The following is a 25,194-nucleotide window of genomic DNA, read 5'->3' as shown; positions in this document are numbered from 1 at the left end:
TTCAACTAGGAAACTCCTGAAAAGTGACAAAAATCATCGTCCTGTATTGCATTAGGAGGGCTTTTGAAGTTAAATGTAGCTTCACTAAGTTATTTATATTTTACTTCGTGTCGGGCGGAAACAATAGTTGCTCTTACTCGACTTAGTTATGTATTTTCAACTCAAGGAAATATGTTCGGATAAAAAAAAAATCTCGTTCCTTTGAGCGGTTTCTTGCATAAGCTTATAATAGTCATTCACCTAGCAAGCGAAGAAAATAACTTTTAACGCATGAGCCCCAGACAAGGACGGCAGTCACGCGAGTGAACATTACGCGTTAAGAAACTTTCTTGCGAGTTATGTAAGCTATTTTTCCCACCACCATGAACAATATACAGAAAAAAAAATGGAGTAAAAAAGTTTACCGCATCGAGACTCGCCTACGGGCCATCGTAGCGGGAATCCGACAGTGTTTATCTTTCATAATGGATGACTAGACGATCCTTTTGAGAATTCATTATATTTTGGTGAGTATTATTATCGAAATTAACTGCGTTTAGCCACTTAAAAAAAGGTGATTAGAAATTACAGCAATGATTTAAAGCCAGTGACAGTGTCAGCCAATAGAACAATAACTCTTTCACGCAGAGTAGTTGATTGCATTGCGTTCATTATTCATTTGTTTTTCCTAACACACTCGCGTGTTAACATTCGTTTTCGTGACTACTCTCTCTGTCGGTTATGTTTACTTTCGTAAGGCGTCTTGGCAAAGGTATTTTTCAAGAGATAGACAAGTTTCTTTCGACGTTGGAAATCTCTTGAAAATTAGGTTCACCTACGTCAATGTCATGCAGAGGCGAATAATTGACTTTACTTGGAAACTTCTCGGAGATTGTTCGGCTGAAAAAGAGTGGCAAACAGGAAATTTTCAGGGTCGGTAAAATTTCTTTCCACGAACGCCTAAAAAAGTAGACAAGATGCAAAAATAGGAGAAATATATTATTAAATATTAAAAACATATATCATCGGATACTAAAAGCATTGTTTAGTCGATTGTTACGAAGCAAATGCAGATCTGTGTTGAAGATACGATGAGTGATTTAAGATTGTTTTTGTCATGATCTGAGTTCGAGCTTTGCCAGGCAACCTTTTTTTCTTCGTATATGATCGTTCACCTTAGGAAAAGCAATGTACGCGACTCGCACGAAGGTGCTTAATACATTCGGACGATTATCGCCCCCCGCCGTTCTCTTATGCTCTATCAAATCAAACAATTTCAGCCAAATTAATACGCGTATCATTCCCATGTCCACCCACTCACTGCATAAGTTATTTGTATCCACAACCAACAAACACACCACTATTCTTTAAATTTCGTTGCTCCCTTAGCGTTTCATTTAGCAACAAAAAACATGATTTAGCGTTATGTCAGCTTATCCGAAAACAGTTTTTCTTTTTCCGCCAATCCGTCATTTATTGTGGCATTCCAGACAAAAATAATACCATAAAGCCTTTTAATTCTCCAACTTTTAAATCCCTAGGTCAGCCAAGACTGCAACGAGTACAAAGTTTTCCTTTCAAGTCTGGAAGTAATGGTGTTGTTATGACAAGTGTTTTCGATTACTGAAATTTGTATGCTGTACTAACCTTGACAAAGTGGTATCCGAAGGGGTTTATTCTTAGTTATTTACATAACGAGCGAAAAATAGAACTCTTAGCGCATGAGCGTGAAATATGGCGCACGAGTCGCATGCGAGAGCGGCTATCGCTCGAACCTTATGAAACTCTTTTGCGAGTTACATACAGCATTTCTCTTGCTACTTTCGATCAAATACACAAAAAGTCTACTTGTCTGGGAATGTAACCCTGATCGCTATCGCAGCGGAAATTCGACACTTTATCGTTGAAGATCTGGCATGATCCCCTTCGTAACGTTCGCCTTTGGAGACTCGTAGGATGTGAACAGATTATTAGTATCGGGACATGTTTTGCCGACAATATGCTACTAATTCTTTTATATAGAGCATTTCGTTGTGCTGCGACTAATTGATTTATTTCCTAACATACGCGTGTGCTAGGATTTGCCGTTTGTTGCTCCGTATTGTTATGTGAAAATGCCTCCTGCGCATATTATTAAACCCACACTTGCTTTAATATGCAGATAACTCGGTTATTCAATTTGCAAACCGTTACATAAATATGTCACGAACTTGCCAGGAAGTCTCGGCTTCAACTGGCCTGACGTTGATGGTTCCAAGTAGGTCTCCTCCAAGCCAATCCGCATTATCATAATATTCGGAGATGTCCGCATTTTGGCGACGCTAAAACTGCCATTTTGTGTAAATACGCAATAAAAAATTGCAATTTTATTACACTTTTCCCTCGGCTAATGCAATATTTATTTTTTTCCTGCCACGTTGAGTAGCATTCTTTTCGCGCCCTGCAGGTTAAATTTTAACCTAAACGAGCACTCGAGGCCAGGATGGAGGAAAAATTTTGTACAGGGTTTCGTTTTGCTCGTGATGCTTTATGATTACTGGTATGTCGTATTTTCTATTCGGATGACTTATTCCTTAAGGGGGAGGCGAGCTGCCAGTCAAGGGAAGTGCGCAATGCTTCAAGGCAGACGAGTTATATCGCTCCCTTAGCTTAATTTTTCTCCTAAAAATGCCTTTATGACTCCATAATATTGTGTTTCATAATGTGAAATCAAGACTCTAACGAACCTTTCGTTTCCATCTGTCTAGTTAAACATAATATTTTGATCGAAACGCGTTCGTAGAATTCAATTAGTCTTTTTTATGCACCCTCCGTCTTGAAAATTATAGGCAGGAGAGACCATTCTCATATTACCTTCCTGGATTACGGTCTTGCAGGATGATTTCTAATAAATTACCCTCGCAAGGAAAAATTCGCCTTGTCAAACGCAAATGGCATAACATAAAAGATATATTATTTTACGTTAGGAAGGAATTGCAAAGCACTCATTTAGAGAAGTGGGCCTGCCGCAAAATATGAAAGGTTCCACTCACGCGTTGCGTATTACGCAAATTACCTCAAGGAAACTTTTGTGGGGAATTGACGTCATAAAGCGGATTTGATGGGACGCAGTTTAAGGTAAGAGACCTAAATTGCAATCTGCTGCGTATGGAAATTAGGGGAGGGAGTTCTTTTCGAAGATGCATATTCTCGAAAATTACTTTTGCTCAATAACTAACGAGATATCAGAATTATATTCACGCCGCTTACTATTCGTGTAACAATTATGAGCAAGACCGCCATTTACGTCTTAGCCTCGGCCTTATCTCGGTTTAACGGGCTCTTAAATAGGATGAATTTTATTAATTTCTTTGTATAATTTATGGTGTAAATTTGTTTTTATTATGGCTTACTCGACGCAATCGTTGTTTGCCCGTTTTATGGGACGAAGGAAAATCGACAACACATAAATAATACAGCCTCTAATTGAACTTGTCGAAAAGCCTTTATTGACTTCTTTTTAGCGTTAAATTTCAAGAAGGATAATTAGTCTCCAAACTGTATTATCCCTAGGGTGATTTCGATTAGGCGACCGTGTCAGGCATATGGCAACTACTCAAATTAAGAGCGGGATCAAGAATAATTAAGATGGGTGTGTTTGTTTCAAAATATCTAACGCTGTTTTCCCAATTTCCGCGACGGCGATGCATTGGATTTACATTGGAATTGTGGACGAAAAGAACGTTTCACAAAAGGACTAGGCATTGATTAAGTGCAGGGGCGCATTGGATAGGATTGGCCGCTTTGGCAAAATCACTAAGGCAGCAACAAAAAAATCAAAGAATTAATATTAAAATTGTTTCAAAAATATGTTTCCTTCTCTTTAGTTTGCGAAATTTGATTTACCCCAACCAACGTTTGAAGGCCAGATGAAGCAGACATGTTAGAGAATTCCTAGAAAGTTGTATCTTATTTTTGTAAAAAAAATTTTACAATAGAGGGTCCAAAAAGGTAAAAAAACTACAGTGAAAATTGCGAATAATGATGTCGATTATAACGACAAGCCGCACATAGCGATGGAAATTCGAACATTTGGTTGGATTTGCATTTACCCTATTGCAAAAACGTCCCCAAAAAAGACATTTTTGGTGGTTTACTAGCTGGATATAACGACGCTATGGGATATATAGTATAGTAATTGTAGTATAAAGTCGACACTGTCGCCATTCTTTGAAGTCATTCAAATATTCATCGACAAATTTTAAAAAGCAGTGCATTTAGTGGTTTTACAGACAAATCCTAGAAAATTTATTTTTAATATACGTATTTTACACACCTATGTATGGCTGTTGTTTTTCTGCGATTTACGTGTAAAGCTGTTAAAACATCAACAACAAATGTTTAAAAATTTCGGTCCTTTTTAGCGAAATTGTTAATTGGAAGCTGGCAGTGTCGATTTTATATTGCAATTATTATAAATACATAAAATGTCAATTTCTTAGAGCCATTTACCCACACTAAGTAACGAATACTACGACGAAAAGCTTTGTTGATGTAAGCCATAGAATCTGAGTTTTATATGTGTCGATATTTTCATTTATGTTTTGTATGGGTAAATGGCTCAAAGAATTAAATTTTTTTTTATAGAAAAGTATAGAGAAAATAAGAATTATGGGTAAAAATTCTGAATTATGAATGAAGACTATATAAATTTGAGACTATGTTCATTGTATCTATTCAACTTATTTGCGTTATTGTAATATTGTTGTGTTTTTAAAATGACTTCACGAGAAGAATGGTTTTGTCCATTGAGGAGAACGGTGTTATAATTTCAATACTTTAAGCAAGTGAAAGCAATAATACCATTGCAAACGAGTTACACTTAACGCAGGCAACTTTTTCTACAATTTGGAAAAAACGAGTACATATCAAGAACGCGCTTGATGAAAATTTGTTGCCAAAGAAAAATAATTAAGTTATTAAATCATCAGGGTATTGATTAGCCATTACTTGTAAGTAAAGAATTAGCAAACAGTGTCCCTAATAACATAAGGAAAACCGGAACAGTTTGTTAAAATAATGAAAAAATACCCGGAATATAAATGCTCAGAAAGTTGTATTAAACGCTTCCGGCAGACATAATATTGTGTATGAAAATCTTAGTGGTAAAGCCGCTTTGCAGGAAAATAGCTCAAAACTGTGTGATCAGAAATTCGAAAAAATTACAAAAATAACGAGATTTTTAATGCTGACGAAAATTGTCTTTTCTATAAAATGATTCCGAACAAAAAATTAAAATTTAAAAGAGAAAAGCGCATAGGGGAAAAATGTCCAAAGAAAAAGCTATTATCTTTGTTTCTACCAATATAGATCCAAGGAACGTAAGTTGATTGTTATTCGAAAATTAAAAAAACCCTCGTCGCTTCGAGAATATTAAAACGTTACCTGTTTCCTGCATGTGTAAAAAAAAGGTCTGGATGGCATTAAACCTATTTATAAATGTTGTGGAAGATTGGGACACTGAGTTAATGAAAATAAATTGCTCATGATAGACAATTGTCTAGCGCACTCAAAAATATCAAACTTGGTGAATATTAACGTTCAATACCTCCCCACCAAATATCATATCAGATCTGCAGGCGGTTGACTAGGGTATCAGAAGTTCAATGAAAGTTCATTTTAGAAAGTTCCTACTAATGGAGATGACTGAAAACAATCAGCAAAACAAAGACCGCGCTATTAATTTTTTGGATGCAATATTCATGATTTCTAAAGCATGGATCAGGGTATCACCCTTAAAAATCACGAATGGTTTTACACATGTAAGTTTACAACTAGCACCAGTAGCTGACGAATTTGAAGAGAAGGACGATGTTTCTTTGGCTGATGTGGCAAGAAGAATAAATAATGATTTTGGAAAAGAAGATAATGTGCCTTTTCCTAACGTTACATTTTCAGATGAATTGTTGATCTTCATTTGGAACCAAGCGGTGTATTATCTGACGAGCAAATTGCAAAGGAAGTCATCAACATTCGGCAAATTCTAGATGAAAGTTATAAAGACTCTGAAGGTGGCGAAACATTCAAGCCAACATCAATTATAGAAGCCCTACAGCCCGATAAGCCCTTCAACCCTGAAGAGTTTTTGCGCTATAGAGTGGTTCCAGCGAGAGAAGGCTTCTGAATGAAATCAGCTGAATAGAGAAAAACATGGAATTGCTTTATTTTGACTTATGTCGCGAAAAGCAAACAAAAATTGCAGAATATTTCAATAAGTAAGGTGTTCTTGCCATACTTACCTAAATATAAATACCTTAGAAGTTATTTTGAATTATATACGCTTTATTATTTATCCGTTATAGTTTTTGATTTTTTAAATAAATGTTTGTGCCGTTTTTATGTTTCTTTAATCATAAAAAAAGCAAGTCTTTGATGCAGCGACGACCGAATATAACGACCCCTTTTACCCGGTCCCCTCGTCGTCGTTATACTCGACCTTCCCTGTACGCGATGCCCCTACTCATCACTTCTATCCCATCTTCCACACTCAATAACAATCCCCCAAGAGCAACAAAGACAATACAACAAAGACAACTACATCTCAAACTTCGATGCCTGCGCATGGCTCGTTATTCCATTACCTGTTATGTCATAACCTGTGACTTGATATCCTCTGTCTTTGTCGTTGGTTAAGTTGTTTTTGTTGCCATCTTCGTTGTTTTTACCACGCGGAATACTATTACGCGTCTCAGCTTCTATCATAACGGGTAATGACATAAAAAGATATGCGGAAGCGCTAGGGCCTGGGATATTGTTGTTGTCTTGTACAGATGTGGGAAAATAGGTTGATTCAACACCAAATAAATTAATGCTCTCCACTCCTTTATCTCCATACGATTGCTGACTTTTGCCTTTCTGGACTTCAAAGGTGAAGTTTCACTTAAGCGCTTATCCAACAAAACTAACAGCGAACCGTGGAACTCATCCGTAAAGCAAAACCTCTTCGCCTCGATGTTACAACTTTTCCCTGAAACTTTTTTGTATCTCTATTAATACTTGACAGTATCAAAAGCGACATCATTAATTTAATTTTGAAGTTAACTGTCGCCTGCAACGCGTATCTTTCACCATATTAATCCGGACGTCACGGGCGCCATTTAAAAAGTCGCAAGATGAATAAGCTATTGAAAATTTGCTGCAAATTTAAATGATTAATTAAGAAAGACGTTGACGCCTTTCGAGGCAATAATTCAATAAGATGTGTACGGGTACGAGGTTGGCTCCGTCTTTGCCGATAATAACTTCATTGCGTTTATCGAGGATTAATTTTTAATCTAAAGATGATTCAAGGTCCGTTAAAAGGGAACGCGATAATCGCCGCTGAACGATGTGGTACCCTTCAAACGATCGGTAATTGACGGCCGGTTCCTGAAACAAACGCAAAACAACGGTACGATAGTTGATGAAGCTGTTATGACGGCCGAATGCGGCCCTCGAAACTTCGATTGATAGCTGTCCAGGCTTTTACTTAGGGCGTCCCGTACATTTGACGGTTCTCCTCGAACTTTCGTACTTATTTAACCTTTTGCTGCGTCTCGTGTCGTTTTCGCAATAATTCGCCACTCTCGTACTCACGTTGCGTAGGTTACCTCTCGTACGAACAATTTGTTTCACCTTAGTGAAAATTGATTAAATTGAATCACTGGAACTTCGTAGTTATATAACACAATTGGGCGTATCCATAATATTCTGGAAACGCCGTATTAAATGGAAAATCAATCTTAAATCTGCGCTTAAAGGAACTTAGTCCGGCCGCAGAAACCCTCGAGCTGAGTCCCGTTTCAAACAGAGATCAGTGCTATTACTGACAACATAACAATTCAAGAGGGAAACTTAAATGAAGTTTAAAGGCCCATTCTTAAGGCGTACTCCACACAATAAAGTTCCCGAATTACAAGTTGGAATTAATGCAAAGCGGTCAGCTGAGTTTAGCACGTCATAGTCTCTATTGAGGATTGGGGCTTAATTGCTTTTCGAGTTACTCTCTTCGGATATGGTTTAGTTCGAAAACAATGGTTCTAAGCGGTTCAGGTGTGACCAGGGATCATTGTTTCTCTAAGAGCTTTTCATACTTTAATAAAAAAAATCCCGGAATTAATCATCTCCATCCTCAGTGGCAACTTGATATATGCACGATCCTTTACAATCACCAACAGGTATAAATGCTCTTTTAATCTTAAAAAATTACACCTTATATAAAACTCGGGTCGGTTTAGGGTAGTTCAATATGTCTTCCTGGCACAATGGGTGAACAGGGATAAATCGTTTGTCTGGAAAAATTAAGAAAAATAAATCAGAGACTCAATGCCCTAATGGGTGATCTAATGGTCCCGTTACAACTGCGTCGACCATTACGTGTGGCCGTGGTGTGAAATGTTATCTAAATTGGGGGGGTGATTACGGGGAAGAAATTCGCCCGGATGATTTAACATGATCCACATTAGTTTAACAACTGGTATTAGCAATGGGAGCAAATAGGTTTCGAGCATCTTCCGGGCATCTAAAATTGGGAAAAAGGAAGAAAATTGACTTTGTTCCATTTTTTTCTCAGCAAATTTCCGACATTGTGTAATAACCTGAAAGGTATGAATGAAACGGACGGTGAAATTCCTAACAAACCATGTGAGTGCGGTCCTTAAAAATTTTTGCCATCACGTTCGTATAAAATTTGCATTTGCGATTCAGCAGAGTGAAAATATGATTTATGGTTTCATTTATTCTTACATGGCGATCGCAGGAATATATTCGAAATGTCCTAAAGGTTTTATGCATACTTCAAATATCTTTCTGGCGTAGAGTTTTATGTGTAGCAGTAAATTGGATTATGCACAATTTCACGGGGATTTTGAGTAATTTCGAATTTACGTGCAATTATTCAGGAAATCAGACATGGAAATGGTAGTATAGATTTCGGATTTATGGACACATGATTCGACAAAGTACCAAGAGTTCAAAAAAGGGATAAGTCGCAAAAAGTATTAGTGCATAATTTGGCCCTTCGTACGATTCATACAAAGGGAAAAATTATTAAAATTTTTCTAATATTCAACACAGCGCCGTAAAACTCAAGGGATGCAAACAAGAGAAGGGTACATATCTGGGCCTGAAACTGTCAAGCGAAACACGCATGGGTTCCTTTGCTGTGCTGGTGCAGTACGCCTTGTGAGGACAATAATGAGAATTGTCAGTACAATGATGAAAAAATGCGCATTATTCGACATTTTTTTACCATAATCTTTGGTGAGTCGGGGTCACTCATGTGAGGTGATGCGAGAAACGCTAAAAGAGCAGATTTCAATACGGGAAAAGAGAGGCCGAAAGAAACTCAAATATATACGATGATAAAACTTACTGTCTTACTATACATTTCGAAAATTCTTGACCTCCCTGGGGAACAAACTAAATCACTGGATTTTAGTGCGGGAACTAATTTTGCATCCCAGAAAAGGAGTCTTAAACAATTTTGATAGACACATATATCGTTTTTCTCAACTTGGAATCATTTAATCATTGCAATTAATCCCATTTCAACTATGTGAAACTCTGTAATCGATTTTTAATTCTCTGTTAACTTTTAGACAAACACTAAACAAATTCGGGGTTCCTAATCCAACGAAATCGATTCCTTATCATCAACCAAATACCTGCAATCTATTTACTGTACGAATTACTCCTATTATAGAGTTAGCATTATTAAAAATGGATCTAGACGGAACTGTTCTATTTCTGTTAGTAACGATACTAAATTTACATCATAACAGTGAATGTGCAAATATCTTGGCAATATTTCCATTGGCCGATAGAAGCGATAATTACCTGTATCAGCGGCTACTCAAAGGATTGGCTGATCAAGGGCATCTGATTACCTCCATCAGTGCCCATGAATTTGATTTGGGATTAAGGAATGGGTCAGTACGTGATGTGATATTAAGCGGATTTGCTGATAAATCAGACAGTGAGTATTGCACTTAGTATATGATTCGTACATATATACACAGGGTGAAACAAAGGGATTGTGCCAAACATTGGAAGTATTTGGCACATTAAAAATAAGTGTAAAAAATTGAAATGTTGCTATCCGATCTTCGTTTGTTTACAAGTCATCAGAAAAAACATAAGTTTCATAAAAAATTCACGAATTATCGTTTTGGTTATCATAGTGTTGTTTTAATAAATGTTCAAAAAACCGCCATTAACTTCTAAATATTTTCTCCTTTATCTATAAAGAGCATTTCTTTCGCTTATAATTGCTTCATTTCTTTCTTTATTATCAGCTGCAGCATTGCTAATACATTGAATTAGTGTTTCTCGAATGTCCACTGTTATTCTGGACACCTCATTTTTACACCAGACCCACAGACAATAGTCTAACGGTGTCAGATTTGCAGATCTGGAAGTCCAACTAATAGGACCATTGTAACCAATCCAATACCCTGGGACACTTTCATCTAAATCGTTGATTAACCTGTCGAACGGAGTTTGCATATTCTAAATTTGAAGAAATGTTTGACGTTTTGAAAAACATTAATTGATGTCGAATATAAACGTCCGACTCACCTCGTATTTTTATGTTTTTTAGGGCAGCTTAAGGAACTCAATTATGAAGCTTTGCAAACAGAAGGCCAGTTTCACTACCAAGATTATTATTTAAAAAACATATTGGAGATTTATAACAAGACACTTTGGCATGGAAATGTGAGGAAGTTCATTATAAACAATAAAAAGAAATTTGATGTTATCATAATAGATTATTATTGGAGCGATTCTCTTCTGGTGTTTTCAAAAATATTCAAGTGTCCAGTGATCGCCTTCTCCAATTATGGATTAATAGATCCCTATACGAATTCAATTGCAGGCAACCCTTTGCCCCCCTCGTATGTAAGACATCCATTTCTCAACATTGTCAATTCATACAGTACACTCTCATTCCTTGAAAGAACATACAACTTTATAAATTATCTTTCTGGCTCAATTTTCAATTCTATCTACTTAATTCCTCGCCATAATGAGCTCATTCGCACAGCTTACAAGAAACGCTTCAAAAACAACCCTCCAGATGTAACAACTCTCCAAGCCAAAATTTCATTGGTGCTCCTAAATTCGCATCCCTCAATCCGCCAAGCAACCCCCCTTGTGCCGAATGCGATGGAAATTGCAGGGTTTCACATTGATCCCCCCGAGCAACTGCCTGAAGACCTACAAGACTTTTTGGATGGGGCTAAAAGTGGGGCTGTTTACTTCAGTTTGGGCCTCAACGTGAGGACGCGGAATATTCCAGACTGGAAAAAGCAAGTGTTCATGAACGTCTTCAAAAAGTTGAATTTGAGGGTTTTGTGGAAGTATGATGGAGAGAAGTTAATTGATAGCTCTCCGAAAGTAATGTTGAGGAGATGGGTGCCTCAAAGGGACGTTTTAGGTATTTTAGAAAAGCTCAATTATTGTGTATTCATTTATATGTCTCAAATTCTATTTATTCTAGGTCATCCAAACATTAAGCTCTTTATTAATAATGGAGGCTACAATAGTCTTCTGGAGATCGCCCATTTTGGAGTGCCTTCACTGATGATCCCAATATTTCCCGAAAACCACAAAAACGCCCTTCAGGCTCAAGATAATGGTTATGCATTGACGTTGCCTTACAATAGCAAGAACTTCTCAGAAGAGGTTTTGTATGCTCTGGCTAAAGAACTGTTAGAAAATCCTAGGTATCGTGAGGCTGCAAGGACTCAGTCTCAGTTGTTTAGGGATAGGCCAATTGAGCCTTTACGTGAGGCAATTTATTGGATAGAGTATGTTATTCGGACCAATGGTGCTATTCATCTGAGAGTATTAGGTTCCACTTTACCCTTTTATAAGTTCTACATGTTAGATGTAATTTTGTGTTTGATTAGCACCTTCACAGTTTCATTGATGAGCGTCTATGTTTGTGCTAAAAGGTTGTGTCGAAGGAAAATTGAGCTGAAGATTAAACAAAATTAATGTATAATATAAATAGAATATTTTTTGTTTTTTGAATGTTGCCTTCAAAAGCAAATTATAGATGTAACTACTGATATTTGTTGTTTTGAATCCTAAATTGTGTACTCTGGAGAGAAGGAAATTGCGGATTGTGGTTTTACAAGTAAAAGTTCAATAACCTTGAATTTTTAGACTTAACAGCTATTTTTATGATTTTAAAGCAACTTCAGGAGTAAACTGAAGTTTACACTAAAAGGGAAAAAAGATGATCAAACTTGATCCTGGGAAGATCTATGAAATTGGGAGCTTAATCCAATAAAACTGTCGGAAAGCGTAGATGAAAGAAGTATCAGAAATTGCGTTTCCTCAAATAACATCTGCCTCAGACGAAATTATAAAAAAACATTATGGGTATCACGTAGACCATTTTTAAGAGCGCGGACTTTGGCACTTGTTATAAAGAAGTTTTCATAAAGTCCTCGCAGAAATAAGCAATCTCAAATCAAAATTATACTCTCCGCTCATGTAATTTGGCATCATAAGAAGCTTTATACCCGAAAATATTAAGTTTCTCAGCAAATTTTCAATGAAGATAAAGGCTTGAAGTTAAACATTTGTGGAACGCGAAATTAAGAGGTGTGGAAAACGAAGTTCTTCCACTGGTTTAGTGGTTTTGTTGAAAGTACACAGCTTTAAGTAAAGCATATTTTATTGATGTTTTCGTAATTTTAGAAGGTCGAAAATTTGCATAATTCCGAAAATCAATTTTGTAACAGAAAGTTGTAGGAATTGAGGCAGATAAAAGTTCAACATTTCATAATAGAAAGTTTGGATTTTGTCCCATGGAAATTCTCAGAGAAGGTAAAGAAGAGTTCTCAGACTCATTTTAAAAATACGTCGTTGACATGCAGCAATGAAGTTATCAGTAACAAATAACAAGAACGATGAAAAGACGAAAGCGTCTTACTTTCATATAATTTTTGAGAAGATAAAATGTCCGGGAAAGTTATGTCCAAGAATGCGAAATAAGCTTAATAATCAAATATATGAAATGACTAACACAGAAAGAAAAATATGTTTTCGTTTTCCATCTCAATGTTCTCATATAATGGGAATTAAAATTTAAGGTGCGGCTAGGCAGTATTTCCTAATAAAGGAGTGAAATGTTTCCTATATTGAGTTTTCGGCGGTTTACAGCTCCAAGATTGTTTCTTGAATATAAGGTGGTAGTTTTGCGGGATGAATTATGCATTGAAATAGAATTTATGGGCGTCTTGGTCGATTGTGTGTGATTTAAAATTCCCGGCGTCAAACACAAAGATCTATAGGGGGTGTGCGAAATGTCCACAGATGTATCCATTCAGAAGTCAAAGATCTGTGTAATAAATTGTAATATGTCGAAATTCTTCAAGAACGTTCGTTGTTTACACATCCGAAGCAATCAAAAACGTTATTGGTGTAGACCCACACAATTGAATTTTAAAACACAATTTTAATTTTAATACAGCCAATATTCGGCTTAATTAAGACGCCGCTCCCTCATAACAAATTAACCTGGTTCATAAAAAATTCAGAAGCATTCGAAAGTAAAGCAACTTTCAGTTTGGTTTCAGGTTTCAACACTCGAATGCAAGAATATTCTTAAACTTCCCTCTTTAACCTTTTGAAAATATTTATTTTCCTGTTTCTAACTTAATCATTATTATTCAACTTTGGTGTATCAGAACCTCATGAATGCATTCAAAAATAACTTTCTAGCTTGGAGCAATATCATTCATGCAAGTTATCTTGATTTATTGTTGCATCCTCAAACTAGGTGCGCTTCGCAAATGCCTGTAAGCGAAATATTCCAGGTTGCATTCCAGTATTGTTCAGGATTTGGTGCTTGGAAAATTTGACGTGACATCGTTGCGATGCCCCTCCTTCAAACTTAGTCCTTTGTTTGAGACAATAATGTTTAATAATACCGTTAAACTGTACAAAAGTGAACTTGGTAAGGATTCAGTTTTTCCTTAAAAAAAAACGCCACTTGTACGCTTATTCTTCAAACAACCGACCCTAGATGTGTCAAGAAAACCTCCAATTCGAGTGAAAGGCGCCACTTTCAGCGTCTCGTTTATGCCGTCGAAATTGCATTGCGAAGCCAGAAAGATGCGAATCTTTCAGCATACATATCTTTCAGACCTAGAATGTCAGGAAAATGTATACAAATAGCCTTTGTGCAATTCGAAAGCACTTAAGGCATGCTGCATGTCGTTTGAGTAAACAAGATGTGCACTTACTCGGTATAAGGAAAAACTTAATAACATCACGGAGGAATTTTCTTTTGTGAGTAGCGCAATTGCATAACTGGGGTCGTTTGAGATGGAGATAGGTTTTGATATACAGAGGTAAGAAATTTTTGCATTATATCATTCAAGAAATATAGTTTTTTATTATCAACTTGGCCTCAGAAATGTGGGCCGCAATGAAATCTTCTGTAGATTCAAAAAATACTTGTGAATTTTTCGTGATTTATTTAATCCTTTTTGAAAGCGTGCTCGCAGTCGCCTTCCACATTTCATCTAAGTACGTTTAACATTTACATGGAACATTTTTAAATTTGAATAAACTTAGTGAAGGTAATTCTACGTAATTAAATAAAAGTTTCTAAAGTTAGGGCATTTTTGCGTCCACGTACATGAAAAATCTCGAAAACACTGCCTAAAAAATTTCCTCAATATGTATCTTTTCGTGTCGCACGAACTATTGAAATCTTCAAGATTTTTGATTAATTTTTTTCCCTCAATTTCGAGTATTTTGAACAATGCAGTTGTGAGAGTCGCTAGGGAATTGAAAACTCTTATTGGTCATTTGTCGAATATGTCGTGAAGCCTCTAACTTCGGTATGTTATTTTAATGTATTTCGGACAAACTGAATTTTATCAGTTCTATTAAGGATTATTTTCTTTAATTTTAAATGTAAATCCCCTGAAAAACAATATTTTGGAACAAGGTACAAACGATATCTGGTCGAAAATTTAAAAATTATTCTTGTTCACCTCTTTAATACTTTTCAATGAAACATGAAAACCATAAATCGCCTTCCTCATTCAAATATATTTGACTGCAACTACCTCATAACAGTTTATCGCAAGGTTTATCTGCGCGTTTTTTCCATTGAAATACCGTGAAAATCATTGCGTTGGAACAAGGTATAAACGTGACCCATCAGAAATTTTATCAGGAATTTGAAAACCCTTCTCTTTCATCCTTTTAGTACTTATCAATCAAATCTTGAAAACCCCATAGTAGCTATCTCATTGTAATCTATTTCAGGAAACTTTGATTTTAACAGTTCATTCCCTCGATTTTTAATGGAAATATAGATGGGAATCATTCGCGTTGGAACAAGGTATAAACGAGATCCATCTGGAAATTGAAAATTGTTCCTCCTCCTCGATTTGGGACCTCAATCAAATCGTGAATATCCTATACAGGGTGCTCGACGATAGCGTGCATATATTTCAGAAGGCGAGCATTTAAATTAGAATAAGAAAGAAAAAACTTTCTGTGAAGATTAATACGGAAATGAGTTAGAGCTCTTTGCAGATGGCGTCCTATCAACCATATTTTCTAAATACCTCAGATGGTGGTCAAGTTACATGAATAAAATTTTGAACCCAGAGTTAATTTTTTATCACAAATCCACTACAGGCATTACAAAATTTATATCGCCTCTAATTATGTACAACATAAAGGGGGTTCAATTCAACGTATTCAGTTTATTTTTGCTTGATGGACTCTGGACACTTTTGCGTAAAGAATATCGCCTTGGTGAAAATAGATGGAGTGGCCGTTGTTGAGAAGATGCCAATTTTTCGTATTGAATTCATTTCGTAAAGATCAGCATTGGCATAATTACGAAACGTCGTTTCTTTACAATAATTTTTTACAGGTTCCAAATATTTCCATATTATTTGGACTTACAATGAATTTTGAAACTCTCATCCTTCGTCCGTTTGATGTCAATTAAACACATGATGAAACCCCTACGCCACAAAAATTTTTATGTGTATTAATTTGACTAAACTCCACTTTTGACATGAAAAGAAACCAATAACGGCTTATCATATCTCCCCATTGAAAACCTGCCATGAGTTCTCTCTATCGAATTAAATCCCAACCGCATTGGCCGTATCAGGAAAGTTTCCAACAAATTCAATACGCACGTACCCAGAGAAAAATCTCAAAAGCAATTTTGCACGATAATGTGGCATAATTCCTGAAACTTATATCCATTCCACACACCATAAACAACCCTAAATCATGTGCAAAATACAAACTAAATCTACAAACTGACGCCGAAGCCGAACTGAAACAGCTTGTATTGACGAGCGCGTTGGGGTAAATAGGCCCCTCAATAAACTAAGTTTACATATAACATATAAAATATCGTTTGCTGTTCCGAATAACTGCAACTTGCTTCTTCAGTTTCAGATATAAGATGTAATTAAATTTGAACAAGAAGACAGGGGAAATAATGCGATGCACGTGGAAGCGGTTTTTTGGTCAAGGTAACTTCCTTTGATGGAATTCCAACCTCAACCAGTTGAATTTCCAAAGTAAATATTTACCAAGTTTCAATGTGGTAAAGTGCTAATTTAATCGGTGATTCGAAGTTGTAGATGTAACAGCTTAAATTGACGGGCAAGTTTCAGAGGAGTTGCTATCAAAATTAATGGAGTTTACAGAAAGTTAGTTGAAACCAGCCGCAAAGAGGACTTTCAGTATAGGTGTCACTGATAACTGTAGAATAAAGTTGAACTTTGTATCGAGGACTTTTCATTAGACCGTATGGAGAAATTTCAGCTAGGTTCCTTCGACAAAACATTGAATATTTTTATGAATCCCAGCAACGTCATGGAAATGACGCAAGAAAATCCCTTGGAAATCCCTGTTTTTCTGGTAAGTATACGCTAGGAACATTTGGCAATTTGGCAATAACAATCCGAAATTGGCACGCTTGTAAAAAGCCACGTCGGCGGCACTCCTGTGCTTTATTAGAAATTATTGCTTTCTACACACTTCGGCTGTTCGAGAGATTCATCGCATTTCACCCGTCAGGATTTTCATTAGCTCCTCGAAGCCCGAGTGCAAGATTTATTTCTTTTTATTTTTCTTTAATTAGATGTCTAAAAAGTTCTTCTCGAGTTTACCGGAACAAGCTTACTGCTATAATTCACCCCGTGATACCTTATTCTTACGCTTTAAATCTGTATTTAACTACTGCCTGGGCAAATACGTAAACTAATAAAAGTAACTAATGAACCTTTAGATTCGAGTTCCCTTTCTCTCACCTAGCAAATCATCTTTTATCAAAAGAGCGCAAGGACAGATAGGTGGAAGGATGAGAAGTTGAATCGGACCACTATGATCAAATTTAAGCTACGCTCTGTACATTTTAGGCATTAAATTAAAGCGGAGTACGCAAAGCTAATGGCAGAGAGTCGCACAGCTAAACCAAAGAATGAGGTAAAATACTTGGGTATAGTAATTGACCAAAACCTGGAATTTAGAACGCTTTTAATCAATGGGGAACAGTACAAAGACTGCAGCAAAAATATCTAGGTACTGCTAGTCCATTTGCAGACCATTGTTACACTATGACGGCAAATGCGGCGGAAGAACTAACCAATGCGTACAAACTACAGAACAGATTGGATTAAAGACTCATTTGCAAGCTAAGGCATTCAACTAATTACTGTACGAACGTGCACACATAACGAGAATAATTCAAATACTGCAACAAAATCAGGCAAGTTGGAAAGACAATCGTCACAACATGACAATCCCGCCCCCCTTTCCCTTCAACTACTTTATTGGAACGTTTCCAAATGGATTTTTTCTTTTTTTTTGCATTTTATAAATGATTATTTCTGTATGGATGTAAATGTTTTTGTCCCAGGGGAAGAAAGACCAAATTGCTGAGAGGCTCTTGCTCTGGAACTAAAATAATAAGAGAAAGAAAATGGCACGTTAACAAGGGTGTTCGTGCAAACTTTTAGTAAAGGGCGGATGTTATGCCCATTTAGTTGGTGTGTCAGGCGTGATTGGAAATTAAAAAGAAGGTGATAAAATTGTTATGCTGTGTGTTGAAATCGAGAACTGAAGAGTTTTCAAACTGGGTAAAAGGATAGTGTTATCATGAAGATGGGGACTGCGTCCCAAGTAGGCACACCTAGAAAACTTAACTTATTTGAGCTCATTTTCGGAGTTTCCATTATTTTGTCATAAAGGTATAAACTCGCGAAAACATCGAAACCCCTAGACACACAAACCATCAAACTCCCGAAAATCTAATATTCTGTGAAGTGAGCTGCATTTAAAAGAGAGACACACCGTTGGCGTTTAATTAAAGGGCGAATAATCTGACGGCGTTAGTCGTTCTCGTAATGCTAATTCGCAATTGGCCCCGTTAGTAAGTCGTCTACATTTGCTTTGAATTGAATCGTATATAAGATTGGGATATTTGCTTGTGGCGCGAATACGGCGAAGCATCTGTCGGCTTTTGTGCTGATATTACACTTTTTGTTGTGCTGCTACACCAGAATTTCCAGGAATTTAAATGGACAGTTGCTGTTTTGGGACATTAGCAAAGTTTCTCGCTGAATACTGAACGTGCATGGGAATCGGTGTTTTGACAAGTTGGAAAGGAGCTCCGAAAACAACTAATTAGATTCGAATGTATGTGGGTAATATTACAATTTTCAACGAGAATGCATTTATTCCAAATACATCTACGTCTTTAAGGCAGAGCCGCGATTTACATAAACCGAGTTTACCTATAAAAAGAAAACCAAACCCCCGAGTAATAAAAAAACCGTTCTCCTCCATAAAATGCTCTCCCCAACAAACTCAATCTAGATTTTTAAAGTGGAGTACAACTTCATTATTCATCTAAGAGTTAGGTCTAATTTTCCTCCAGACCGAGCACGTTCATTGTGCTAAACCGATATTCTCTGTTTGCCTTCGATAAACAGGTAAATGAATATTTCATGAGTCTGGGAAATATAAAAGTGCCCTGTGGGGTTCTGGAGGAGACTCAAGCGGTTGCTATTTATGTCATTAAATTTACAACGTATTCCACAGCAAGTTGCCAATATCCATGGATGTGAGCCAAATTGCACGAAACTCGGTTTCATATTATTCTGTTCCTAGAAAGGGATGTTTAAATTTTATTGGGCATTATTATAATGCTCAAAACTGCAGTTTCACTTCTTGGAGAGCCATTTCGTATAAACTCGTTTTCGGTTTGTACGACTCGTTTTAAAAATCCGTCCTACTTTCGAAATATTTTTGTGAGATAATTAGGTTGTGTATAATTAGGTTGTCCACCCCACTGTGGTACAGGATCTTGCAGAGTAATCCGGTAATTTCATTCTCGTGAGCACACCGAAATCCTCTTAGCCAAAAGGATTTGAGTGCTTAACTCAAGGTTTAGTATTTGGTGATCACATTAGGTAGGCTTCCATTTTTATTTCACGTTCAGTTCAATACATTCAAATTTTTAAAATGCAAACACTAGAATTTGAAGTCCTTTCGCTGAATAATCACATACTACATGTCGCGCTCTCACGTTTTCAATTTCAATCTTGGATTGTAGTAGTCAGGAGTTGTTCTCTTTCCAGATCTAATGAGAATCGATAAGAAAACGTTACATATACAGGGGTGGACAAAAGTTCGAAATTAAATTAATGTCTTCTCAACGCGTAACTTAAAAAAAAACCTTAAACGCGTGAATTGGTTTTGAATTGCACGTGTTTTTGGCAATAAAATTGAATATTCCCCTTCAACTTCCTAGTTCCAACCCCACCCATTTTTCTTTTAAACATATGTCGTGTGTTCGCTCGCTGAAAAGCCCGAGAATAACGAAATCGCACCACATTATTTTCTCTCATCTTATTAAGTGGTATTAAGAAATAAAAAATCGTTTAAAAAATTTAAATAATGAATGCCTTCTTAGTCCCATCTAGAGGTTATTTAACCTAGCAAATGCCAAAAATCTCCTCCGCCCTCGAGTTAGCATGATCCCAGGCGATGGTACACTCCATAGATGGAATTCCAGTATTTTTTTCAGCCGGAATTTTATTTGAGTTCGCTCTAATTTTGTTTTTAGGTCGTTAATATCAGCTAACCTATTTTGATAAATTTAATCTGTTCGATATTCCCAAAGGAAGTAACCTAATGACATTAAGTCTGGGAAGCTGGGTGACCGTTCAATTGTGCCACGTCATCCAATCTAGCGACCTGCCAATGTTTTACAAAGATATCCTGCGATGTTAACATCAAAATATGGGAAGCACCGTCCTGTTGAAATGAAATTGTCTCAGTGGGTATATCTGGATCTGCTTCGTTGGGACACATAATAGCTAGTACGGACACCAATTTAAAACTTGAAGAGACTAAGTAGCGTTCAGCTTTAAAGTTTTCTTCAAAAAAGAATGACTTTAAAATTCGGTTGTCAATGATACGTGGTCATGCAACTGCTTTTTGTGGGCGCGGTGTATGAGTTTCACATATCCAGTCTGGAGTATCTTGACTCTAGAAACGATTATGTAGTATGTGCTTGTTAACCACTTAATTTCAATATAGGGTTGCTTCATCCCAGGAAAGTTAGTTCAGTGCTCTCTCATTATTTTCAAGTTAAATTGGAAACAACATTACAAACGTGTGTCATAGTCATCTCTCCCAAAACCTCTTTCCCAAGAACTTACATGGGTAGTAATATCGCACAGCTGAGAAAATAATCAGTGAATAACCAAAATAAAAAAAAAAAACTACTTAGGCAAATAAATTGAAGGAAAAAGGACTTTTAGAAATGTGAATAACACTTGGACGGCAATCTTACATGGGCAATCCAAAAAACCGTATGGAAAATTTCGGCTAGTCTACAGTCCAACCAGTTGATCAAGATTACCTTCTCTTTATCCAACAATACCTTCAATGTATGGAATAGAACCAGCTGGTATCGTCCAAAAAAACTTCGCTTTTGATAAAAGTCAAAACCAATCCAGTTGGTCCGATCCAATGGGACCGCACCGGAATATGGGATATATTTGTGAGGTAAGAATGGAAGGACCAATTGTGAATTGAGATTGAAGAACTAAGTTCGGGTGGTGCCACTCAAGAATCTCTTTTTTTATCTTTCGTGTGGTCGAAATATCAGGTTTCCACAAACTGGCAACCCAGGTGATGTTGGATTTGATATCACGTTCGGACCACCCTGTTTGCAATCTCAGAGACAATGTTGTTGGGTCCGAGTGAAGGGACCAAATGTTTGGACATAAGTAATGTGATTTGAAACACTTATATCAACTCACAGGTCCAAGTGCCTAATAATCTTTTGGAAAGGTTAAAGTGCGGGCTTCCGCAAAGTGACCGCAAAGATAATAATGGGCTGGATAAGCACGTTCGCACCACTCTGAGTTAGCAGTCACAGAGACACTGTTTTGTGTAAAAATTATTCCCTTTCTGATGATGACAAAGGTTTATTGATAACGCTAATGATATGTGGGATAAACAGTATTGATAAACACGAGTAAGATTATGCCAAAGCCGGTATCGAGCCACTATGCTATGTTCTCATGACAAGATTCGGTCGAAATAACGTGAGCGATCAGTGAAAAAGATGAGAAAAAACGAGCGTGAGTGTGTGAATGAGTGAGTGAGCGCCTCCTATCAGTTTCATACTGTCGTTAAGTGCTGAACCTAGGGGTCAACACCCCATAGACGTATCCCAGCACGGAGGTCCAGGACGGTTTCTGGCCTGGCGCCCTTCACTGGATCGCTGCAGTTACGCTGGCTCAGAGAAACGTGAATTATGTCTAAATTTAAGGTTCGACAAAGGGAATTGTTGAAAATTCCGTATATAAACCAACCACTATTTGCGCATGTTGGGCACTAAACTCTAGGTAGTCCGACCACATTGCCCAACAAATGGTGGTGCCCATGGGCGTAACATAAGGGCTAAACTTACGTTAAACAACTTAAAATTAATAAAATAGAATAAGGGACATGTCTTAACAACCGTTTCGTGCAAAATTGATCAAAAACCTTCACTATTTTAATTAAAGTTTATTGATTTTCTAATACAATTATTTCGAGAAATTACTTAAACGTGACCGCGCCTATATTCGAGACTTAACGAGAGCAAGCGCGTATCTAAACGTGGGTGAGTCTAAGATGTTATAAACTTGTTAAAAGAAATCCAATTGATATAATCAAAAATTAAACTAGGCTTAAATAAGCCATAATTAGACATCTTTCCAGCATAGCCAAATTTAAAAAAGGTGTCAGATTCAGGTTTAAAGTAAACCTAAACTTAGACATGAATTTAAGAAACGGTTAACGCTGATTGCGTTAACTTGAAGAGTGGTTAACTAGGAGTATAAACTAAAACGAAACATATACAATTTAATTATACACAATGAACCAGTATCGACGAATTTGTCGATTGCTCAGGTCCTAACAACATCTTTTATCAAAATTGTTAAACAGTAGTAAACGATGAATTTCATTTGAGTACTGGGGACTTTCGTTTTAGGAAACATGCCGTACAGATTCTCCATGTGTTGTACAATGATACTCTGAAATAACCCCTTAAAAGCCACACATAATTTTTTTGGGGTGAAAAATGATGCTGTATGTAAATTAACCACTGAAAATGCACACAATATAACCAGGGCTAGTAATTTATACCCCCTAAACTAAAAAGTCGTGAAAGCCATGTAACCTAAAAATAATGAGAGTTTTAATATACGACATTATCACACTAGCAAAGCTGAGTGCCATAATTTTAACGACTTTTTGAAAGACTATGTTACAAGAGCTCGGTAATATTAGGGTTTGATGGATGAAAAATGGGAGAAAGATGTATTATTCCGGTCAGTTGTTGCTAGCTATTTGTGCATTAGGCACGAAATAGAGAATGAAGCATCACAGGCTAAAAATAAAAAATGGATGAGTTTAAAAATAATTTAAATTTGGAACACAAACGGACGCAAGTAAAGTTTAACCAGCACAAAATGGCTAAGTTCAATTAATCTTGAGTTTTCTGGAGTAGTAGAGAATTTAATTACATATTTCCGAGATGTATACGTTAAACGACAAGGTAGGTAAATATCTACGTCATTAAACTAGGTAAAGACCTATTTATGTTCGTAACGGAGGCTTAATATATTAAGGCGAGGTCTGCAGTATCCATGCGATTTTGCCAGAAACTGGAAATTTCGTCGCAAATAAAGTATTTCGAACTAAGTAAATATTAGGAAACGCTTTCCGATATCCCTTTCAGTTTATTACTCGATGGAAGGAATTCTAAATGAGTAGCAATTTGGTTTATTTGCTGACAGTATAGACGATTTGCGTATATTTACTTAAGGGACTAGTCTTCGGTCTAAACAGAATTTTGCAATTGTGCTTAAATATATTCTTGGAAACGTGTTTTAAATTAGAATATTTTGTCCAATTTATCACGTGTATTCAGGTGCATTGTACAATTTCAAGCTATTTTTATCACAGATAATTTAAAACATATTCAATGTTCCTGCAAGCTCCTGCTTGCCTTTTTTTCAAGTTAGCACATAGAATATAAATGACTCTCCCTCGAATAGAATCGTTTAACTTTTAATTAACCAGCAGTAGCGCATCGATGTTATAAATATTCATCGTGTTTGGCACACTAAACTGCTGCAGTTTAATTCTGCCTGTAAACTAAACAACCACATCTAGCATATGATGACCCGACGATGAGTTTATTTTATATTTCCAGCGGTCGAATTTACATTTAAATTTATGCTTATTCAAAAAAAGCACGTGACAGATTTAGTGTCCCGATGAAACTGTTTACAAAAAATCCCCGCAACACACAAATCACAAATCGTATAGACACCTATAAGCTGATAGCGTAGCATATTTCACGGTATACGGGAAATTCAATGTTGGCAAATAGTTCGAGGCATGCACGATATGAATTCATGACACGGTGCAAATTGCAAATATATTCGTCCTTTTCCCAGTTGAAAAGTTCACCGCTTTCCATGCAATAACATGAATAAGGTATGCTCAAATAATTTAGATTTTGCCATGTGGCGTTAAAAGTTGACAAAGTCAACGCGGCTGCTAAGTCCCTAAAGGTGCTTCTCTTCAAGTTTCGAAATGCGAAAAGTGTCCTTTATATGGACACGTCTGGGAGTCTGGGAATATGGGAAGTTTACACGTTTAGTATAAAAAAGCTTTTTAATTTATGTTATCCCTTAGCTGTTTCGACAAAAATTAATGAGTTCACAAATAAAATCCAGAATCTTATGAGGTGTTTCTCATAGCGGTATCATTATTAGAGATAGAGGTATTTTGAATGGAGTTTCGAAGCTATGCTTCTAAAGGGAATTGCTGTGTAGGTTCCCACTTTACGACTGCAACTAGGCTCTTTTTATATGAGAAATGTGAGACGCGGAAAAACCCAGTTAATAAAACTTAGTAAAACTTAATACAACCATGCACATTTTCCTTTACCGAATAGCCTTTAGTCATAATAGGACAAAAAAATAAGTATTTTTTGATTGCTTCTTGATAAACTGTTCCAAACCAGAACGAAATGTGTGACTTCAGCAACTTTTTGCTGATCCACTCAAGCTTTAGAGCCACAGGAATATATTACGTGTTCAAAAACTCGTATCCTTCATCCCTCTGAATATTAATGTTTTCTATAAAATGACTATTTTCAGAGAAAAAGGCTGTCGAGGTTTCAGCCTTCTTGCCTCTGTAACGAAAACACTTACATATATGCATAAATAATCATTCATAAGTTGCAAAGAAAAGAAAAGAATCAAAAACATATCGAGATATCTCAATACCATAGCCATATCGTTGTATTGTTCGTAAATGTCGAAAGTCTTTCTCCCGCTTTCTCAGTGGTTTTGCCATTTACAAGAAGAGCAGTTTCTCAAGGTATTCCAATACGTGCGTTTTTCTGTATACGTATTTGTTGTCCTTTAAGCCATAGTTGTCGGTTTCCCAAAATTACTAATGTTTTTTAGAAAATCAAGAAGTTTTTTTAAGTTGGATCATTACATTTGATTGGATCAATGCATCTGGTTTAAAATTTTTCAAAACTTGAGTGCTATATTTGGTTACAATAACACAAGAATTCGGTCATCTTAAAATAATATTATTTTT

The 25,194-nt window shown here is 36.5% G+C and overlaps 2 protein-coding genes across 3 annotated transcripts in view; both read left to right on the top strand.

The window, feature by feature from the left end:
- The window catches only part of LOC136339943 (UDP-glucosyltransferase 2-like), a 43,913-nt gene extending 31,842 nt beyond the window's left edge, over nucleotides 1–12,071 (top strand). Inside the window, exons 2-4 of the mRNA XM_066283588.1 lie at nucleotides 9,597–9,973; nucleotides 10,598–11,434; nucleotides 11,498–12,071. Of these exons, the coding sequence (XP_066139685.1) occupies nucleotides 9,718–9,973; nucleotides 10,598–11,434; nucleotides 11,498–11,997 (1,593 nt within the window). The 5' untranslated portion in view covers nucleotides 9,597–9,717 and the 3' untranslated portion in view covers nucleotides 11,998–12,071. The remainder of the gene's footprint in view (nucleotides 1–9,596; nucleotides 9,974–10,597; nucleotides 11,435–11,497) is intronic.
- Nucleotides 1–25,194, top strand: part of LOC136339960 (uncharacterized) — a 195,100-nt gene that overhangs the window by 11,929 nt on the left and 157,977 nt on the right. Inside the window, exon 1 of one of the 2 annotated variants that reach the window (XM_066283653.1) lies at nucleotides 21,824–21,853. The exons of the other annotated variant lie outside the window; for it this stretch is intronic. The gene's annotated coding sequence lies outside the window, so the exon portion shown is untranslated. Of the gene's footprint in view, nucleotides 1–21,823; nucleotides 21,854–25,194 lie in introns of those variants that run through there. 2 annotated transcript variants of the gene reach the window in all.

The sequence above is a fragment of the Euwallacea fornicatus genome, chromosome 1, assembly GCF_040115645.1.
Source record: "Euwallacea fornicatus isolate EFF26 chromosome 1, ASM4011564v1, whole genome shotgun sequence".
In the NCBI taxonomy this organism is placed as follows: Eukaryota; Metazoa; Arthropoda; class Insecta; order Coleoptera; family Curculionidae; genus Euwallacea; species Euwallacea fornicatus.
Note: the sequence above shows the minus strand (reverse complement) of the source record. Positions and strands in the feature narration are given on the sequence as shown.